Source organism: Camelina sativa, chromosome 8 (assembly GCF_030686135.1).
Source record: "Camelina sativa cultivar CO46 ecotype springtype chromosome 8, ASM3068613v1".
NCBI lineage: Eukaryota > Viridiplantae > Streptophyta > Magnoliopsida > Brassicales > Brassicaceae > Camelina > Camelina sativa.
Genome location: NC_141887.1, coordinates 21838771 through 21861054, shown reverse-complemented (window position 1 = coordinate 21861054; position 22284 = coordinate 21838771). Strand labels below are relative to the sequence as shown.

Here is a 22284-nt window from a genome sequence, read left to right as displayed (position 1 = left end):
TCCGGTTTAATGTCCACTTTGACTTAATTGGCTGATTGCAATCGAGCATATTCAGTTTAGTCTTTTTAGTTTTCTTTAAAGAGTTTTGGTCAAGTATACACATATTGTATTCGTTTTTTTTGTCAACTTATTGCATTAATTTATTTTAATGAAGAACGTTACAAAAGTCACATAAAGGAAACGGATATGCTTTTTAATAAAGGATATTCTTATTTCATACTTTTATAAATATTTAAAGAAGCCATGGTCGGTTGACTCAGTTCATGTAGGCTACCACTCAAATAAATTCAAGCTAAATAAAGTCAGAAATATATCCATTCTAATATAAAATCAAATGTGGAAAAGAAAACCAAAAATATCATGGTTATTTCAAATTTATATTATGAATATAAGAACTGAAGAAGTAGCTTATAGATGAAAAATATCAATACGTATATATATCAAGAACGTAATTAATAGGCACGATCAAAATAAGATTTGGTTACTTGCAAGTTGCATACAAAAAGGATTTGATTGTATGTAAAAGAAACAAAAAAATATATTGTTGTCAACCCAAAGCCAAATCCCAAATGTCAAACTTCCAAATATGCGATATTTCTCAATTTGCCTAGGAATATAAATAAGTAGCTTCATCCAACCAGATCCAGTGGGATTATATATAATTTTTATAAATTTAATTCCGTATATAATCCCTGTAAAATATCAGATTATATCTGTATAATTCCTAAAGCTTTGACCAAATTACAACAAACACCGTCCGTATCTCGACGTTAGAAAGACAAGGCGGAGACGACGGAGATTCAACGTTGCAACACGGCGGCAGACGACGAAAGATGGGTGATCTACTCGATTGGATTATCTCCTTTTTATTCCTCGTAACCCTTCTCATCATCGTTATTTATCAGGTTTGATTTATTAATTCGTAGTTTATACTAAGTAAAATATTTAGTTTATGGTAATTTTTATACAAGGTTGGATCAGTTCATCAAAAAAAGAAAAAACTAAAAGTTGTCATTAATTATTTCATCTAAATATAAGTTGCAATGGTATTGATGCAGCTGACATGTTTGGCGGATCTAGAGTTCGATCGTAAAAACCCTTACGATTCATCCGCCAGAATAAACCGGTTAATTCTACCGGAATTTGGTTTGCAAGCACTTTTGTGCTTATACTATGTCTTAACCGGACATTGGTTCATGGCGGTTTTGTCTCTTCCTCACCTTTTCTACAACATTAAACTGTAAGTAAATTTTTTTACTCAATCATGTCGTATTCGAAACTAACCTGGTACTCGGTTCACGTAATCCGGTTTAATTTGATGATGTTTTCTCTTTGTTTATTTCCGGTTAAAAGGTACGTGAAAAGGGAACATTTGGCAGACGTGACAGAGATATACAATACGAATAAATGGGAGCAAAAGAAACGAGTTTACAAGATTGCTCATATCGCTCTATCCATTTTTATCACATCCTTTTGGTACATTTCTTTATCTTCAATCACTATTAATCGATATGTTTACGAAAACAAAATCATAATTGTTACTTGTTTTTAGGTTGATACACTCGGCATTGGGAGACATCTAAGGTTGGAGAAATCACCGGACTTCACCGATTTTGTTTAATTTGCCATGACAAATCATTATGTAGCTCTTCATTTTTTGTTTTTTTAATGAATTTTGTTGTTCTTTTTTTTTTCCTTTTGTATACCTCTTCGGTTCGTTACACAAATAGTAACGACGATTACACATGATTTAATTTATGAATTTAAAATGTATTTTTTTTTTTTTTAATGTATCTTCATTGTGGGAAATTCTTGATCCTTACATTGCAAGGTTCTACTAGGCTATAAGGTTTCTTGTGTCTCTTGAAACTAGCGAAGCTTGATGTGTTGTACTATAGACGTCGTAGATTAAGTCAAGAGAATCTGTTCTGGCTTTGAATGCTTTGATTGGATTAGAGATAGTGAGTATATCTATTGGGGCCTTGATGTCTGATCTGGTTCTTGAGCCACCCTAAACAGTTCAAAGAAACATGTTGAATTGGCGAACTTTATTTATAGTAACTCAGTTCATGCTCATGAGGTTACTACTATATCTTTATGGATTATGTGGCTGTCTCTATGTTCAGACCATTCTTGTCTGGTGGGGTTTGAATTCTAATTACAGAGACATGAAACTAAGCAACAACCTTCTTCGAACCAATTATTCCGGCAAGATTAGTGTTTCTTGGACTGAGATGATTTTCAGTAAGGTTACGCAAAACTAGGTGATGTTTTGGTTTACCAAAGGAAGCTATGAAACACAAAAAGTGTTTTTTTTTAAAGCTTAAATTAAATCGTGTGACATTTTGGGTTTTATACTCGGACAATATGAAACTCAAAAAAGGTTATATCGGGCTAGTTTATGTTGATGCTAAGTCGCAACAATATTAATAATACGGGAATTTGGGTTAAGATAGGAGCTAGTCTTTTTTATTAAAGTTGAGATGAAGTAAGTAAAAGTTTACTTACTTGAGTACAAGACGAAAGAAACGACTAAGTGCTAAGCGCACATAATACGAAGTAGTTATTTGTCTTTCTCTCTTTGATTGCTCTTTTTCGGATTTTGTGCCTGATAGTGACCTCTGATATGTATAGTGAGTCGTTGATCTGAAATTCTTTCTCTCTTCTGCAAATTACTATTTTACCCCTACTGTTTGGTGGACCGAATTTACGACCTAAGACATTCTTGAGCGTTGGGGGCAGAGCCCATATCCAACAGTTTAGAGTTTGGTGACACGTTTCGGACTTTCCATTCAGGGGTGAGGTTATGTATATGATCCAACATGGCATCGAGTTGGACATTCTGTCAAGTAACACGCTCTGATCGACCTTTACATGAAAAAAGATTAACTATATTGAAGAAATTCATATTGTTTAACATTCAGATTAAAGCAATCTTGGTTTTATCTACCTCTGCTTTAGAGAGAAAGATATTACCAAATCGAACAGCCGGGCAACTTTGAACCGATACACGTGTTTCCTATTTTGATACAATAACTTGCAAAACCAGAAACCATGACCGGTTTTAACAAAAATATAATTAAACAAACAAGATGATTCAATCCGATTTAAATGATGGAAATCCTACATGAAAACAATGGGACCAATATAAGACCCTAAACCCTAAAACACTACCATTATATTAAACCCCTAATGTGGAAAAACCAACCGAAACGAACTTGATGAACCGAAAATACAGAGGAAGATTGAAATCATTCAAGTTAAATTGACGTTAATATCCGAAGACTTGTTTCTTGGATCAGGTGCTAAAGAAGTCTGCCATGTATTATTATTGGTAGGAAGAGAAGACACTGAATGGATTGTCCGGTGATCAGCTGCACTAGAGATAGGAACCGCAGCGGTAGGACTCGACAACATGAAATCGTGTTTGTTCTTCTTCGGTTTCTGATCTTGCTGGTCCGTGCCAGCTAAAAAACTTCCGACAACCACCTATTGTATTCAAACACACAGACTTAAATTTATTTTTCGGTTATAGAAACTTACGTCTTTTTGGACAAGCAAAAATCCTAAAAGTACCTGAACCGGACTCGCGGCTACTAATAAACCGGCTACGCCACCGCCTACTACACGGCCATCGGGACTTGCTAACGATACGCTCATTCCTCCGGTTCTACTCCGAGTTCCGCCTGAGTCATTAGGCATGAATGAGCCGGACAACGATAATATCTCAAACCGACCCTGAAAGATAACACAAGAAATCATTAAAATATATATTAAATCAACAACAACAACAAATTTTGTTGATGAGATAAAAATCACATACTTCGTATGTCAATGTGCCACCAGAGGAATCAGGCTGACGAAGTGTAACACTTGAAATTACACCGTTTGCTGATAAAACGCATATGGCACGAGGTCCTTGTTGCGAAAATGAGATTATCTTCATAGTTACATCCTAATTATTCCAAAACACATCATCGAAACTCATATAACTAAGATATATAGAACAACAAAGGGCCGGATCTAAGAAAAATAGTTTGGATGAACTTACCTCGCCAGTGTTGACTGTGATTATATGAGGTGTAAAATTACCACCGACGGAGCAAGGTACCCATTCACCTAAACAAACATGAATTAACGTAATAAAATTGTCACTAATTTAACCTTACTGTTGCATTTAAGAAGCGACAACGAACAACATGACATATATATGTAGATACTTGTAACTTTAGGACACATCCATAACTATAGACAAATTAAACATAGATACGAAACATAGAAGAGATCTAATCTATAAGTTAGAGACCCCACTTATAATAAAAGTATGCATGAAAATGAAATCCCAAAAAACCCCAATTCTTTTTTTTTTTTGTCAATACTCAATAGAGTCAGATTGGTCTACGAAACAAGATTCCGACAAGAAAAAGAAAAGAAAAAAACTCTCTAAAAAAAAAAACAGAGCAAAGAAGACATAGTTACCTAAATTCTCAACTTGGTGATGATGATACTTTGGTCTGTTAAAAGAGTTGGTTGGTTTCACTTTACTACGTTTCTCAGAGGCGGAGAAGTCGATGACGTGTGAACCCGGCGGCGGAAGATGCGACGGCGCCGGAGCTGATGAAATAGGCTTAGGAGATAACGCTACAACAGTCCCGTCAGGTCCGTACTTTCTTGGCCGTCCACGCTTCTTCTTAATTGGTCCACCGGAGATACCTTCCATCGCCGTCGTCATCGTCGTCGTTTCCGTAGATATTTGCGGCGGAGGAGGAGCTGTGTGATGAGACGACGGTTGTGGTGGAGGAGGAGGAGGAGTGACGGAGGGGGGAGATTGGTTTGAACTTTCTGATTTTGAAGCTACGTGAAAATCTGACGGTGCGTCGGATCTAACCACCGTAACACCGCTGCCGTTACCGACGGTTGTTCTTACAGCTTCTCCGGTAGACTCCATATCTAAAGCCATTAGCTTCTTTTTTCTTGTTTTTGGTTATTTTCTCTTTATTTTCTTCCAACTTTTTTTCAAGAAAACATCAAAGATTTTGGGTTTTTTGATTAAAGATAAACAAAGATGATTAAGGATAAAGAAATATAATTAAGATCTAGAACAAGATAATTAAACTGAAAATATAAGAAATATATTGCTAAGAACAGAGGTTGGAATATTAGGAAGGAAAATAGGAAAATGTTGGAGAAGAAAGTGAGGGAAATTAGATTTATTTATGCTATGTCATTTTAGATTGAATAAATAAAATAGTATGATAATCCATTTTTTGATTTTAGAATCTTGACATTAAATAATGGTATTTTATAATGGATTTGATTTTCTATTGTATGATTTGTTTAATGATTTCAGCTAATTTCCATCGTAACTTTTTGTTTTTCCATGTCTGTCCATTTTTACTTTAATATTTAATAAATAAAATAATGTGAAAGGGAAATGTGTAATAGCGTGTTACTGTAATATACTAAACTCACAATGAAATTATTTATTAACTTCTTTTTTTTTAGGAATATATAGATATTCGTGTTTTTTTAGCTGGAATCCGATGGGAAAGAATTAATAAATAAAAATGATAATTAAATAAGAAAATAGTATAGTAGACAAAAATTTAAGTGGCTATACAAAATTCATTTATTAAAAAAAACAATTTGTGAATGACAATGGCCTGCGTGTATATTGGTTTCTCTTAAAATAATAATATACAATTTTTCTTGCCATGGGTTTTATTTTATTTTTAAATACTCAAAGTTTTCCAATCCAAAAAATACTTTTCCTTAATTAATAATCGGGCTTTGGAGTAAAGGACAAGTAAAACTAGGCTGCTAAAATGATGAATAAATAAATTATAATAGAAATAACTTAAATTTATCTAACATCTAACAATTAAAAAGGCCAAAGGCAAGAATGACAATAACATGGGGCCAGCAAAAAACGTATCAAATCGCATAAATATATATATATATATATATTTCTGTCATAGTTTTCCACAAAAATATAGTATAAAGTTAGTAATTAAAAGTTCCAACTTCTAATCTTCTCCCCCACTTATCCAATTGTTTCATTATTCCATGGAAAATTTTTGGAGCCCAATTCTTTCACTTGATCAATATTAACATGACAAACGTGATCGATGATGATAGGGTTAAACTTAAATGTATGAAGTTTTCAATCATCTAACGAGTCAAGAAATGTTAGTATATAGGTCAACTTTATCTAGGACGAACATGATTCTCCAAATACATGTTCACTTTTACTTACATTGACACCACATGATCATTCTAATATAGTTTTCGGTAATAATTTTATGCATGACAGCAAAAAAATTATGTCAAAATAAGTGGACTCTTGTCCGATTCTATTTGTGCACTTGAAGTAATTGGAGGTCTTGTTTTGGCCCTGTTTCTCGCGGCGAGTGTTGAAGGCCCATCGTGCGTGTCGGCCGTTTTCGGTGGTCGGAAGTTCTTGCTCTCTGTCTCTATTGCTTGTAGACGGTGATAGACCAAGGCGGAGACTCGTTTTCCTTCCCTAGCGCCTCGCATCTTAAGCGGCGGAACAAAATTTTTTTTGTAGATCTATTTGCAGATCTCCTTCTTCCTGGCGTTTCCAGCGGCGGGGCTGTGCTTTCGCTTCTCCGCCTTCCTAGGACTCGCATTTTCCAAGTCTTCTCTTGGACTAACCGCTGCGCTTCGACTCGTGTCTACCGGAGGTTGTGGACTGCTCTCTGACGGGAATATTCGCTTCGAGGACGACTAATTACCAGTAGCTAGTTGCTTCTGTCTACTCCGTACGTGTCAATTCGGGTGTTTGGACTAATGACTCGAGTGGTTTTCAGTGGCTCTGTCGAGTTCGTACCAGCCTAGCTGGTGGTGTTCTTCGACTTTCGGAGTCATTGAAGCCTCGGCCTCTCTTTCGTCTCTCCTTCACTCAGGTTTCAGGGCATGGCTACTGTTTGTTTCATTTTCGAGTCTTCTGTTTTAACAAGCCTTGACTTTTGGGAGAAGTACTTCTCTGTTGGCATCTTCTGCTCGTGGACAGTGGTAGGATTATTAGGAGAGTGTTTCCTCGTGGCAGGTCAAGTTCTTTTGTCTTTACGGATGCTCTTTTGTTCTCTCGTGTGGCTGCTGTAGTGTTTGATTTGATGATGATTTAGTTATCGGTGGTAACTAGCTTTCTTCACCATTTGAGAACGTTACATGCATACCAAGACTTTTGGTTTCGTTCAAGGCCTGGTTTTGTTGTGGTTTGCTTTTGCTGTTGTCTCAAGGTAGAAGTTTGTAATGCTCTGCGTGCTGCCTCATGCTTGCGTTAAGATTTTGCTATAGAGGAACTAGTAAGGCTAATGGCTTTTGGTGTGGTGGTGAATTGTTTTTATTCTTGCTCTGCGCTAGCCGACTTTGAGGAATGAACTTGGTAGAGGGAGCACACACTGTTAGCAGAAGTTGGCTTGTGAGGCTTCGGTCAGGGAAAACTCATGGACTTGATTGAAGAATCGCTCACATTTTGAGGGGAGAGAATGTGAGCCATGATTTGGAATTCTTGACCGTTGACATCTCGGTCTTGGGCCCCTTTTGAAAGTCTTCTAGAGCTAAGTGTCTTCTGCAACTCGGCGGTCACAATTTGCAGTTGCCCTTCTCTTTTTGCAACACATTCAGGAAGAAAAACAAAATCGTCATCGCTTCATTTTACTCTCGTAGTTCTTTCGCTATGGTTGAGTAGATAGATCAAAAACTTTGGCTACTTTTTTATGCTTCCATGTTTTTATTATTTTTGCTATGAGACCATTAGCTTAGATCTATAAACATCGATTGTAAACTCTTACTATTTTTCATTTTTTAATGAAATATTTAAATTCTTTAAAAAAAAATGGATGTTTACATTAACCTAAATTAAAATATTTTGTTATGTTTAGTTTCTGATGGTTAGTGATTACTATTTAGTTACTCCTATTTTATATTGTTTCGTGTATTTCTGGGAATCCGAAGGTCATTTTTAACTTTTACTTTTTTATACTTGCAAACCTTTTTAAAATATTGAATATTGTTATGTGTTTGCTTTACATTCATTTCTTTCCTTTTACATTTCCCAAAGTCTTCGTCACAATTATAGCTACCCAACTAATTTATGCCCATTTTAAAATAATAAAAGAATTCTAATAATTAATACCATTCTTTTATTGAAGTAAAATTGTATAGTTTGAGTTTTTGTCTTTTTGATTTGTAATACAGAATAAAATCTTTTAAGGAGATAAACAACGACAGTGGAAAAATTTGAATTAAAAGATTCAGATTGTCGAACGTTGTTGTTACAGTCACTTAAATATTAGCAGACATAAATTTTTTATTCTGAAAATATAGCAAATTTTTACAAATTTCTAAATTACAAACAAGGTAGAGCTATTTAAATCCTGTTTTAGCTATTCTTCACTTTCTATATCTATTATGGAAATTTTTATTTTAAAAGTAAACATAATGCAAAGTGCATTTTGTTTTCTTTTATTCTATTAAAGATTTGATGAAATTATAAATAATTAAATTACAGGAAATGGAAGCAATCATGAATCGTAAAATCATTTAAATATAATTTTATTTTGGGACCACGAAGCATCTAGTCATTGACCAATAGAAATGCACATCTAATTCGCCAAAAAAAATTAAAAGAAAAAAGAGAGAAGAAGATTAATTAAATAACCTGGAGTTTTAGATAAGAACGAACCATTTATTAATCGTCTAATGTTTTCTTTATATTTTTCAAACGTTTAAACTTAATCTTTCTGTAAAATTAAATATTATAGTGATGTTCTCGATGTGCATTTCCTCCACGACTTTATTTTATTTTATTCTCTTTTAATAGAGATAGAGTAAAATATCGATTTCACATGGCTTTTTTATTTGGAAAATTTCACATTTATAATTGTGGTCGGCATTTCTGACCTAACTTGGTTTCATTATACAGCTCACTGCAAAACATAAAATATTTATAATTGAAAAGCTATATATTTTAAAACAACAATAGTTATTTATCAAATATTTATTATATATAGTATATACACCACTTGATTAAAAACTTTGACCGAACCCAACAAGAAGTTTACATTATTAAGTAACTTTTTTTTTTAGTTACTTTTCATTTTTCCCTAACTTTGTGAAGGACTTTTTTTTTTGGGTTAAATCTACTCATATTTTTGTTTTTTCCTCTTTTGACGTTTGTATTTGTTTTCATTTTTATCAAAAGTATGTCAAAGAAATACAACATTTTCTATATATTTTATAGTAATATGTAAACCCATTATAATTTTGTGCGTGTGAATGGTAGTCATACCAAGAAAAGGAAAATATAACGTAATTATAGTGTATTTATTAATATTAGGTGGTGGTGCTGATATTGCATGTTCATTTCTGGTGAAACTGGATTGGTTACAACTTACAAGTAATCAATATTATAGCTTTTTTTTATTATTAAAGAAACTTATCATGGCAAATTGACAATATGTATTTGCAATACCCCATCATGTGAACCTTTTATACAAAAATAATAAAACTATCGGCGTGCTTTTAAGAAAGATAAATAATTTGTTGTCACTTCCATATTCCAATTACAAGAGTTAAATATCCCTTGTCATACTTTATTGTTTTTTACCTTTAACTAGATTTTAATATACGATATACCGAGTACATATAATTTTTATTATTATTTATATTCTATATTGTTTTTGTTTGTTAAATATTGGATATTTTACAAATAGAAAAATAACTAAATTTTTTGACCGTTTGTACGGTTACATATTTATATTAATTTTTAATCTGTAATATACTTTATGACCATTTGTTTGTTATATTTAGTTTGTTTTGTTTAGTGTTTGAGATTTTATTTTGATTTTTAATTATTATGACAAAAAAATAAGGGATCTAATACATAATAAGTTATTTATACGCTATGATTAAGTCACATTTTTCTTAAATAATTTAATTATTTTACCCAATCTTATTTAAATCAACTTAATTTTATATATCAAATATTCTAATATTAATAGTGTTGACAAATAATAAAATAAGAATTTAATCCGTGTTAACACAAATTTAATGATACTTTATTAATTCCAACATAACCATATTATATAGTATTTTAAACTTTTTAATTTTACATATTCGTAATATTTTAAAAATTTATTAAGAATCAAAGCTCACATTTTTTGAAAAATAAAATAGGAATCAAATTGTTGTTTTATTTGTTTGCAAATGATTCAAAGATAAAAAATCTTCAGTACACAATAGAAGATATGATTGAATATATCATTGTTTTTATTTCCATATTGATTTTGCTGTAATTTTTTTAGTTGGAATGGCATGTAAAATATTTAGAAAACAAAATCTGAAATAATGCTATTTTGAAAATTTTATAGAGATTAATTTTGTAAATAAGTTTTTTAATAAATATAAATAAAAGGGTAAAACCCAAAATATACTTTGTGTATATATAAATTTATTTTTACTTAATTAATCTTGTCATTCAAAACCTTCGTAGGTAAGTACACCCTTGATTCATCTTAAAGCAATATTTTATACTATTATCACAAACCGTTGACGTTGATTTACACATATACGCTTGACATTTGTTAAAAACCCTCTAAATTGCAAATCTTTTGATACATGAGCCCACTGTCGTAGATAGTCATTGAGAGCCCATCTAAATTAAGTCAATTTTCCGATAAAAGAACCTCAAACTTCTCCACTAATCCAAAACATTTTAATTTGTATTATGGTTTTGTCGAAAACACCAACGTTTTATTAATGTGTTAAACATGAGTTTGCTTTGTCTATCATATAAGAAACTTGACAAAATAATTTGGAATTTGTCGAGCGATAATTCTGAAACACTCGTCATAATTCAATCTTTCTTTCATCCGATTCTAGTTATTGGGTTAGACACTTAGACTGCGTCGATTAGCTCATGACTTACGATTGTTTCCATGCGCGGATAGTTGGAACCCTCGAGGAGATGAACTAGGGTTTGCTGTTTGTATTGCCACCAACGGAGGTTATGATGGTCGAATATATATATTAATGATTTAAATGTGAGTGAAGATGGTTTAAGTTATGACAAGGGCGATTATGCAATATATCTTTTCTCTTCTACTAAATATAGGGTTCAGTTACAAATAAATATAGAGCTTTTCATATGTTATAGTTGACTCTGAAACATGAGATTTATTTAAGTTAAATTAAGTTATGCAGTTAAGAAAAAAACTTCCATTAAAACATAAACAAAGATCAATGGTGAAAACTACGTACTAAAATATCTAGGCCATGAATGGTAATTAGTTTTTAGATGGTTTTTGGTTTTTAGATTTTAGATTTTGAATTTTGGTTTCTGATTTCTTAATTTTTAGTTTTTGCTATTGAATTTAAAATTAATAAATAAAAAATCAAAAACTCAAAAACTCAAAAATTAAAAGTGTTCTCGTTGAAAACAATTATTTTTTACAAAAACCACAAATTATGGTTTTTAGTTTCTCTTTGAAATGGCAAGAAACCACCCAAAAACTAGTTTTTCTAAATTCAAGGGAATCTATTTTTTGAAAATCTTGAATGGTAAAAAAATAGATTTTCAAAGAATCAGAATCCAAAAATTACTTAAAATCTAGTACACATTCAAGGCCCTAATATAATTAACTAACCTTAGTTCACTCCTTGAGTTATTCCAATTATTAACATGCACGTATCAAAATATATCCCACAAGTCATAACTCCAACTTCAAATATAACATAAATTAACGACAGCACACACAAATTTCATCATCACAAAGACTCGTTTGTAAAAGGGATTTCTTGGAACTTAAACGAAGCATTGCCCGCATTTTCGCGTTCAAATCTGAACACATCATCATCGGACAATGGCATCACCTGTCTGTCACCAACTTGTCGCGGTGGTATAACCTCACTAAGCCGCGGAAACTCGGTGGTATCGAGCATTTCGCTACTAAACAGCAAGTGAGTCCCACCACTGCTACTCCTGGGAGGCGAGGAGAAATCTGCCGTGGCAGAGGTGTCCCAGAGAAAGACGTGGAGGCCTATGGGGACTTTTGCGTGACGGTGCAGTGACAGTTTCTGGCTGAGCGAAACTGTGTCGTAGCAGCGAATTGCTCCTGTGGATGAGACCATCCAAGGCAATACCTTCTGGTTACCCACACGGGAAACCACTAGACGACGTGATGCCTTGGCTGCTTCTCTGTACAATGAGCTTAGACCGGATCTTGCAGCTGGTGCATTATCGTCTTCGTGGTCCGTCACTGATGAAACGTAAATGAAACCCTGTCCAAGAAATGTTTCAATTCAAATATTAAAATGTAATTTTTTTTTTCCTATTTCATTTTTATTTGAAAAGCTCCTGCCAATTAAAATCAAGTTACAAAATACTTAATGTACAAATGAATATATCTTTGGTTTGTAGGATATGATTGTAGTTGAATAGTTGATTATGATTTCATAAAAATTGATGTATTCAACTTAATTTTTTGTTTTCTAAAGTTTATTTTTTTGCTAAATTATATGTAAAATTCCACCTTCATAAAACGATAACTTTTCCAGGTGTAAACAAAATCTGATGTGTGTGAAAACATCCTAAAGTCATAACTCTATAAAGCGGAAGAACATGATTTTCTTTGGTAGTTTTGTCTGAACTGGTAGTAAAAAGTCCCGAATATTACCAAAAAATAAAATAAAAGCCATGATTTGAATTTTAGTCCCTAGTGATGCAACAAATTCCATAAAGATATTTTTTTTTTACCTCTTCAGTGCGGCTAATGGAGAAGCCAAGTTTGGTATCGTCATCTTTGAGTTTGATTTCGAGTGGGAACTCAACACCAAGAGGAGCAAACCAAAGCCTAACCGCTCTCACCACACCAATATCAACTCCATGATAATCCTCGAAACCATAGAGACTAGCGTTTGCAAGATTCGACAAATCCGCAAGTGACGTCGTATTAACCGTTGCCAACGCTGTTTCTCCTGATATCTTTTTTTTTTCCATATAAAACACAATGCAATCAACATTATCATATCAATCTCTCTACATAAAAAAAATGTTACAAAAAAATACCAAAATCTCTAACCTTTGTGAGCAAAGATTCAGTCTGAATATTCATAAAGACAATAGGAACACCATTAGCTTGTGAACAACTTAACCAAGCATTAGCACGAGCAAGTGTGTCTTCCAAGTCATTGTACCGAGAACCTGATCTACCATAAGCTATAGTTTCGGAAACAATCGTCAAAACATTATTCACATATAGAGATTTATAAAAATGAATGTGTGACTAACAAGTAAGAACAATGTCTATATATTACCAGAAGCTTTGGGAAGAAAAAGAATGGAGAGGAAATTGCTAGAACGAGAGATTGGTAAAGCTTCTTGCATTCGTCTTTCCCATGGATATGAAACGTAACCATCTTGAAGCTTTGCTCTCACCAATGCTTCCACCATTCTTGATCCTCTTGATTCTGCACATCACATCGTTTATCAAATTGGGGATGTAGCTCAGATGGTAGAGCGCTCGCTTAGCATGCGAGAGGTACGGAGATCGATACCCCGCATCTCCACATATTTTACTTTCAATTATTTTCATCAGAAAAGAAAACAAATCATTTAAAGATTCTTCTTAATATTAAAAAATTAGAAAATAGTAAGATTCTTCTTGGTTAGGTGGTCAAAAGAATTTTTTTTTTTTTTTGTAATAAATAATCAAAATATTCTTTGTTGTTAAAGTTTGAGCGACGAAACAGTCTTAGTTTATAATTAATCCTTAAATAAAATAACATTCCACTTTCAATAATTTTTATAAAATAATGAAACAAATCATGTAAAAGAATTTAAATATTAGAAAATAAGAAATAGTAACATTCTTGGTTTAAAGATTTTTAAAATAAATATTCTTTGTTGTTAAAGTTAAAAACGAAGCAGTCGTAGTATATAACTAATCATCAAATAAATAAATGAAATAGATTTAATGTTTTGCAAGACACACAAACATGCTCCTTCTATGTCAAAAACATCATTTTATTATGAAAATTTAAAACATAAAACTTTGTTTTATCTTGATCGACGACAAATTCGTATAAATTAAGCTTAATACAAAAAGAAAAAAAAATCGTACGTATTAATAAAAACAGCAATAATAAGATTCACCAAACTGAGAAACACGACATGAGTTAAAAGGAACAGGTTCGTGACAAAAAAAAAAAAAAAAAAAAAAAAAAAAAAAAAAAATTAAAAGAAACAGGTCAACACGTAAGCCACGAAAAGTCAACCAAAGTACAAAAAAAAACAAAACAAAGAGAAGATATTTTAACAAAACCGAGTTAAACTCAACCCACCTTGCAAACCGAGACAATCCGACTCAGTCCGATCCGAAAACCCAACGGTATAATTCGGGTCATCAATGGATCTAAGCATGTACTGTTTCTTCCCGGCGGATTCATTAGGAACAATACAAGCAGAGAGATCGGAGAACTCATCGGAGCCACGACGAACTCTCACAACGATGGAAGTTTCTTTATTCCTAAAAGAATTGTGTAGAACCTTCTGAAGCCAAGCTTTGCCTCCTTTAAACGGAGCTTTGAAAATAGCCGAACCGGGTCCTGAACCGATCCGGATCTCTTCCACTATGTCTCCGGTTTGAAGCATATCGCCGCTCCATTCTTCGCTTTTGGAGCTTCCTTTTAGACAGTCTATGGAGAGGACCACGGTGTTTCCGGGTCGGGTCGTGGATTCGGGTTGGTAGCTACGATCCATAGAGATAGAGGAGCTAGAGAGAGAGTTTGGTGAAAATTTTATGAGTTCTGATTTCTAAATTTGTGGAAATGATTCTGTAACACGGAATCTTCGAGAGAGAGAGAGAGAGAGATGTATATAAAAGTCGTACTTGGCTATGATTTTTGTTCGAGCTACTAGATATTAGGATAATTTTAAATCTTAAACAACGCCACTTGTCATGGAGCTAAAAGCTTTTCGAATTTTGATTTGGTTTTAAATAATTCATTGTTAATCATATAAGACCTTTTTAATGAAAAAGTAATAAATAATTGTATAAGATAATGAGAGCATCAGTTTACTTGAAAAAAAAAACTCCTAAACCAACATTTAAAATGAAACAGAGTGAGCAAAAAATTATTGTTGATAATATTATTTAGAATTGAAATTTATTCCAAACTATGTAATTCAGAGTTATATAAACTATAATGTAATATATCCGAATTTTTCGGTCAACTTATTTCATTTGATGTTGATTTGAATAGTAAAATCATTTTTGAAACAACAACTTATTTTTCACTTATTAAAATTATTATTTTTTCCTTCTACTTATTTTAAAACAAAGTACATATGGTTTCACTAATTAAATTTATAAGATAGTTGATTTTTTTGAATTATTGATCGTTTGTTTTGTTCATCGATGTATAATTCTTTTTTGGCTATCGATTTCATAATTTATCAGCTTCTTAGATATGCCGACTCTACTAGTATAAAAGTATACTTTTCATTGTTTAGGAGACATAAAGAATATCACCCTAACCAAAAATAAATGAATATTAATTTTCCATTTTTTACAAAAAGTATTATTTTATGAAAAATATCTATATAACTATAGTTAATTTAACTCAAAATCATACAAACTGAAGTCCGTGCTATGCGCGGGTATATTTGTATTAATTTTTTTTAAAATTGTTATAAATTTTATAATTACATAAATAGCTATACATTGATTGATATGTAGTATGTAAAAATATTATAGTTTTTTAGTTTTGGTTTTTTATACAAATGTTCTTTTAATCATATTTCTTTTTTATTTATACAAATTAAATTTAGAAATAGTTTTTTTCAAATATTTTTTTTATTTCCATATATCTTGAATGGTGAAAAGTCTTAAAGGTACAAGACGGAGTTGAACATTTTGTGTATTAATGTTCTGATCCATGCTTTTTGTTTATTTTGTGTTTTCAAACATTTTGTTTTTAAGCATCTAACATTTCGTCTCTAAAAGCTTAATTCAATATGCGCATATGCTTTCTCATTCTTTAGGAGATATGCAGCTAACTGCAACACACCTAGAGCAGGAGCAACACCTACAGGAAACCCACCCATTACAACCATCATTATCCCCGTTGTACCATTCATCATCTCTTTGATCATAGGCAATACACAATTTTTCACCGTCTCTTCTATCAATCCATCAAGATTCCTCCCATCGCTAAAGTCACCAACCCCGACCACATTCTCATTATAATTAACAGATTGCCCTGTCGCATGGCCTCCAATTATGGCCTCCAATTATTATTTATACTAGAAAAAGATATGGGTTAATCGAATAATTTTATGTTAATATTCTTTTGTTGTAAAATAAGAATGTAAGTTTTATATATTCCATGTTTGACAAAAGAAAATTTACATTTATTTTTTTCTATATATTATTTTTTCTTTTTATTAATAATATCTTATTGTAGAAAATATTTAAAATTTTAAAATGTTAATTAGTGAGAAAGAAAAAAATGTAAATCAGTAACATGTTGAATCCCGAATGGTTGTTTAAAATCTTATGTGAACAGCTTAAGAAGCTTATAGCTCCTACTTTTATTTAGTATAGATTTATATGATTGTTTTTGATAGTTTTTTTGGATAAAATATTATGCAATAAAATCATAGCCTATCTAGCACTTACATCTTGATCCGACAAAATCATCTCGAATGACATACCAACATCCTTAGAACAATGTGTCCAAGTATGCAGTATCTTAGCTTTAATACACCATGCATTTTTATAGAGTTTCAAACGGTTTAGCATGGTAAACTGAGAAACCATTGTCATTTTTTTTTGTGTTTTCGGTATGAATATGAGTAATGTATCCTGGTGAAAGGAGATTTGCATGATTTATATTGAAAGTTTGGAAGATTCTCATTAAGATTTTATTTTCAATTGGAGAATAAGATCTCGGAAATCACGATTAAGTGTGATAAATTATCAAGATTTTATTCATTTTTATGCTTCATAGTATATTTTTATTATCTTTAATAAGTTTGTTAACAATATGGTCTAGTAATAAAATCTGCCAAAAATAAATTTGGAATATTCTCTTTAAGTTTTTTGGAAATAAGGTGCTTCCGAAAATAAATTTCGGTTGCACCCACTATTTATCTTGTAACCAATTAATCTATCAATTTAAAATATCTTCTTTAAGATTTTTGGTAACAAATTAATATATCAATTTGGAATATCCCCTTTAAATTTTTTGAAAACAATTAATGTTGTACCTACAATTTAACTTGTAACCAATTAATATATAAATTAATCTATAATTTGTAACCAACTTATTAAAGTTATATAGTCTACTAAACAATGTTGTGTACTTCCGTTTTATTATATAGGAGATATTTGCGGCGTTGGTGTTTCATCATCTCTATCAAATCTATCAGGGATTTCGAAACCCTAGTCGATATAGAGATCCAACCAACTTTGCTTTTATCTCTCAGGTAAAATTCTCGCTCTTATCACATTATCCTAGAAACTTGATCGATTCCCTACAAGTTATATATTTGCACATATCAGATAAGTTCTCTATCTCGGTGCTTTAACCGTGTCAGTTTATGTTTGATTCCCGTTCTATATTGAAGACCTCATTTTGAATTTGATTGTTTTTTTTAGTCTTTTGAATGATGGAGGCAGAGTTGGCCCCAGTATCGGTCTATTGGGACATAAAGAGGTTCCCTGTTGGCTATGATGCTCGTTGGGTGGTTTCGTGTATTAAACGCAATTTGAGGAAGTTAGGCTATTCTGGACCTATCACCATCATTGTCGTTGGGGTACTATCAAAGGTCCCTCGTGACATCCTAGAAGCGGTCTTTTCCCTGGAATCTCTTTTTTTTTTTCACGGCCAGGTTAGGATATTCTTCTTCTCATTTTTTAGGGGGTGTATTGAAACCATGATTTTGGAGAATTTGATGAGATTTAGGAAATTTGAATTTTGATAGATTTTAGGGAAGTTGATATGATTTATGGTAAAATTCTTTTAAATTCCACCTAAAACCATGAAATTTGGATTTTTGTATTTTTAACTAAACAAATCCTCTCAAATTCTCTAGAATCTCTAAAACTTATTAAAATCAAAATTCACAAACTGTTTTAAATAACAGTGAATTTTAAAGTAGATTTTTAAATCATCAGTTCAATAACTGTGGATTTTAATGGACTTTTTAAAATCCATAATTGAATAATATAGGATTTGTAAATTTTACACAAATCACTTAAAATGTCAAGTTGAATACACCCACCCCTTAATAATTAGAGAGACAGAGCCATGTTTCAAGGTATCTTTCTCCGTTATTTGGAGAATCCATCTGATTTAATGTTTATATCCCGTCCAACATCAAAGGTGTCTTATCTTCTCAGCCTTCTAAATAAGAGATACAACACCATCTTCCCCTTCCCATTTGATTCTCCCGCCTCCACTAACCTACTCTGGGAAAACTTTCTTTTGTCAGGTGTGTGTTTGTCCTCATCTCTCTCTCTCTCTCTCTCTCTCTCTCTCTCTCTCTCTCTCTCTCTCTCTCTCTCTCTCTCTCTTGGCCTTGTTGAATCCTTCTGAATTAGCTACTATTTTTTTTGTCTGCAGGTTCAGGGCCACTTGAGGAGGATAAGTGCACTGAAACAGGTAAACCTGCCTTCTGGGTTTGCTCTGTGTGCAAGCAAAAAACTGGCACATGTTTTGATAATTTCATCATGCATCTCTCTGAGTCTAGAACATGAACAAAGGGTAATTAAGAGCATCCTAAGCCCAAGTTTTGTCATTGTTTAACTGTTTTTTTTTACTCAAACAAGCTCTTTTCCCGCAACTATTAGTTTTTTCATGACTCATTTTCGTTTTCAAGCAGTTTCCGCTCTTTTTCACCCCCAGTGGGTACGTGGAGGAGGCTCCCCTTGATTCCTAGCTATCTGAAGATTTCTTCTAGGTTTGAGTCCAAAGACGAAGACTCTTCCAAAGCCCGAGTTGACCCTACCTTGGTGAGTGAAGAAGCAACCAAAGGCATGTTTTGATATCTATCTGAAAACGTTGAGATTTCTAATCTTTCAAATTCTGGTTTTTTCTGGATGAAAACTAAATCATTGTAGGCTTATTAGCGACTAAAACACCAACCACTATGTTGGACTTAGAGATGTCATGGTGCCAACTTTATGATAGTTGTGGAACTTGTTTGTTGGTCTTCTATTATCAGACTTATCTTCTTTTTAAGAAGTTGAGTATCTTGAAAACCTATCCTATACTATATTTGTTGTGGAACCCAGTTGGTAGTCTGAAATTAAGGCCTTGAATGGATGTGGTTTTTCAAATGGTTTTTGGTTTTAGATTTTTTGAAAATCCATTTTTTAACCATTCAAGATTTTATGAAAAATGATTTCTCTAAAAAATAGGAAATCAAGATTCTTGAAGATTTTACTAATTTCTTAACAAAATCCAAAATCCCACTTTAATGAGTTTTTAGATTTCTTCTAGGAAACATTTTTTTTTCTTTCTAATTTTTCATTTGTTTCTAAATTTATTTTGCAAAATCTAAAAACCAAAATTAAAAAAAAAAACTAAAATCTGAAAACTAAAATCTATAATCTATAAACTACCTAAAATCTCTCGAACATTCATGGCCTAAGATTGTTTTATGCGACTTTTATTTGTGTGTTTTAAAGAAGTTTGATCACTCACTATTTTAGAATCGATATGTTGAATGTGAGAATGATTGTTTAAATGCATGTCATTAGGGATGTTAAAAGAGGTTTTTAAGCCATGTTCAGCTCTGGCCCTGTATACATTAAGCACTTTAAAACCCTAAATATGAAAAAAGCCTTGTAAAATTAATATTAAAGGGTTGAACCCTCCTCAGCCCTGGCCCTGTAACTTTCTTTTATTTTATTTCAAAACTCAAATCCAACATTTCTAAAAGTACAAAAACTCATCAATATCCAAAACTCATGCTCTGTAAAACAGTTCTAAAAATTCAAAACTCAAATGTATTTCAAATCAAAAGAAATCAAAATTTGTTTATCATTGCTATTTAAAAACTCAGTTTTGAACTCTTGGCCAAGCACCTATTAAAACCTTGATGAGATTCTCCGAGAAAAACACAGTGTCGTCGTCTCCCATCACAATCCACCTCACGTTTTTCTCAGACTCTGTTATGTTCAAAAGCCTAAACTCGGTTTTGAAATGTGAGAAACAAAACAGACCATGTTAAACACAACCACCTTATGAAGAACCACAAACAAAGAGATAATTTTATTAAATCACCAACTTCATCATATGTTAGACTCTCCAACTCCTGCTATTTTTGTATCATTATTATCTTCATCATCAAAATAATCTCCAATGTCTCCTAAAATATTATCATATAAGTTAGTCAAACAATTTAAAACAAATTAGCAAGTGCAAACAATTGAAATTTTACCTTCAAACTCTGCAAATCCACGCAACCAGTTTCTAGTGCAAACTAATGCTTGAACATATTTGGGAAGAAGTCAGTTTATTGGAAGTGCTTGAATCGACCTTGTAATAAGCTGACTCAAGTATTTGCAACTTCAATCTCAGATCCAAAGCTGCTCCCATAGTAAGAATGATAATGTATTGATTCCAGTACTTTGCAAAATTCTTTTGCATCAACGGAGCCATTGTTCTCACATAAACATCATCACAAATAGAATATTTCTTCAGCAACTCAATTTTCCACACCTAAATGAAATAAACATTGGCTGTTGGTTACTTCACTCCTGAAAAATATGTGGTTATGGTAAGAAATAGTTCTAACATGTCACATATTTTCTCGCCTCGATCCCATTCTTCCTCTGATGGTAATGAACCGTAATCTCTCTCATACAAATTCAAAATACCAAACACTTTTCTGAATTTTTTAGCTCTAGCCAACATCTCATATGTTGAGTTCCAACGAGTTGGAACATCTAAAGATAACCCAGCTCCACCTTTGATTCCTAAGCTCTCAACGCATGTTGCAAATGATTCTTTCCTCCACTCATATAGTTTTACAAATATGACACTATTTCGAATATTCTCCAAAAGACTATTGGCTACATCCAACCCTGCTTTCACTATCAAATTTAGAACATGCGCCGAGCATCTCATGCAAAAACTTTTCATCACAAAACAGTCCATTATCAAGACGATGCTTAATAATCTTCAGCATATATACTATCATTGGATTTAGCATTATCTAGAGTGATAAAAAAAATCTTCTTTTCTAAACCCCACATCTTTAAACAATATAAATTTTCTTAGCAATTTCTTCACCATTGTGTGGAGGTTTGAAATCACAAAAAGCCAAAACCTCCAACTATCATCAATGTAATGTGCAGTAACACAAATATAACCCATGATTGTACTATGAGCAGACCACAAATCCGTTGTTAAAGACACTCTGCCTTGGCATTTCGAGAAAAACTCTATCAATTTTGCTTTTTCTATCTTGTATCTCTTATACACATCAGCTCCAGCAGTTTGTCTACATATATGTTGACAGTCCGGATTGAGAAATGCATCCCTAGCTCTAACCTTCTCATATTCAACATATCTAAAAGGCAATCATAATATATGATGATTTGAGAAGTCATCTCTATATCAATTTTGTGATCATACTGAGGCCTATCAACAGATTAAGGTCTATTAGGAAAAAGACCTAGATGACGATTCAATGTTGATGTTCCTAATGACTTCGTATCTATTAATAACTTAATATAACAATGGTGACATCTAGCCCTTTCTCTTCCATCTTCCTCTATTCTTACAGAAGTAAACTCTAGCCACCATTTAGCTCTTAGACATTTTGGATGTACCGGTTGAATGCGTGGAGTCCTTCTCCAAGTTCGTCGAGCTGGTCATGGCCTAGGTGTTTGTGTTGGTTGAGTCATGTTTTGTGCTTAACTTTGTTCCTGAATCATACTTGCTTGACCTTGTCCCTGAGTCATACTTGTTTGATCTTGCCCCTGAGTCATACTTGCTTGACCTTCTTCATTCATCTCCATCTCCATGTAATAATTTTCAGCATTTAGAATTGCAATTCTTTCTAATGACTGCAAATCCATACTGCATCAAATTGACAATTATCAATTAGATCTTAATACAATTAAATTTTCTAAACATAATCATAACCCGTAAATACTAAATACAATCAAATTTTGTAAACATAATCAAATTTTCAATTAGATCTCAAAATCTAAGATCACAAAATTTAAACTGATAAAAAGA

The 22284-nt window shown here is 32.5% G+C and overlaps 3 protein-coding genes and 1 non-coding gene across 4 annotated transcripts; 2 read left to right on the top strand and 2 right to left on the bottom strand.

Moving 5' to 3' along the window:
• Positions 1-645: 645 nt before the first annotated feature.
• Positions 646-1809, top strand: LOC104707506 (protein cornichon homolog 5). Its single transcript, XM_010423876.3, has 4 exons — positions 646-905; positions 1059-1240; positions 1354-1476; positions 1553-1809. The coding sequence occupies exons 1-4, from the start codon at positions 834-836 to the stop codon at positions 1581-1583; spliced, it is 408 nt and encodes a 135-aa protein (XP_010422178.2). The 5' UTR covers positions 646-833; the 3' UTR covers positions 1584-1809.
• A 1270-nt stretch (positions 1810-3079) lies between these two features.
• Positions 3080-5487, bottom strand: LOC104707505 (AT-hook motif nuclear-localized protein 1). The gene is made up of 5 exons (XM_010423875.3): positions 4480-5487; positions 4052-4119; positions 3824-3955; positions 3577-3738; positions 3080-3489 (listed from the first exon to the last, which is right to left on the bottom strand). The coding sequence occupies exons 1-5, from the start codon at positions 4958-4960 to the stop codon at positions 3256-3258; spliced, it is 1077 nt and encodes a 358-aa protein (XP_010422177.1). The 5' UTR covers positions 4961-5487; the 3' UTR covers positions 3080-3255.
• A 6097-nt stretch (positions 5488-11584) lies between these two features.
• On the bottom strand, positions 11585-14984 carry LOC104707504 (uncharacterized). Its single transcript, XM_010423874.3, has 5 exons — positions 14368-14984; positions 13342-13494; positions 13107-13243; positions 12782-13009; positions 11585-12306 (listed from the first exon to the last, which is right to left on the bottom strand). The coding sequence occupies exons 1-5, from the start codon at positions 14783-14785 to the stop codon at positions 11794-11796; spliced, it is 1449 nt and encodes a 482-aa protein (XP_010422176.2). The 5' UTR covers positions 14786-14984; the 3' UTR covers positions 11585-11793.
• TRNAA-AGC (transfer RNA alanine (anticodon AGC)) lies at positions 13521-13593 on the top strand. The gene has a single exon. It is a non-coding gene; the product is annotated as a tRNA-Ala (tRNA).
• Positions 14985-22284: the final 7300 nt, after the last annotated feature.

Coding starts and splice junctions, on each gene's coding strand:
- LOC104707506 (XM_010423876.3), top strand. CDS start 834: ATGGGTGATCTACTCGATTGGATTATCTCCTTTTTATTCCTCGTAACC. Junction 906..1,058: donor TCATCATCGTTATTTATCAG/GTTTGATTTATT, acceptor GTATTGATGCAG/CTGACATGTTTGGCGGATCT. Junction 1,477..1,552: donor ATTTTTATCACATCCTTTTG/GTACATTTCTTT, acceptor ACTTGTTTTTAG/GTTGATACACTCGGCATTGG.
- LOC104707505 (XM_010423875.3), bottom strand. CDS start 4,960: ATGGCTTTAGATATGGAGTCTACCGGAGAAGCTGTAAGAACAACCGTC. Junction 3,956..4,051: donor TCACAGTCAACACTGGCGAG/GTAAGTTCATCC, acceptor TGGAATAATTAG/GATGTAACTATGAAGATAAT. Junction 3,490..3,576: donor TAGCCGCGAGTCCGGTTCAG/GTACTTTTAGGA, acceptor TGAATACAATAG/GTGGTTGTCGGAAGTTTTTT.
- LOC104707504 (XM_010423874.3), bottom strand. CDS start 14,785: ATGGATCGTAGCTACCAACCCGAATCCACGACCCGACCCGGAAACACC. Junction 13,244..13,341: donor TTTTCTTCCCAAAGCTTCTG/GTAATATATAGA, acceptor CCGAAACTATAG/CTTATGGTAGATCAGGTTCT. Junction 12,307..12,781: donor CCATTAGCCGCACTGAAGAG/GTAAAAAAAAAA, acceptor TTTCTTGGACAG/GGTTTCATTTACGTTTCATC.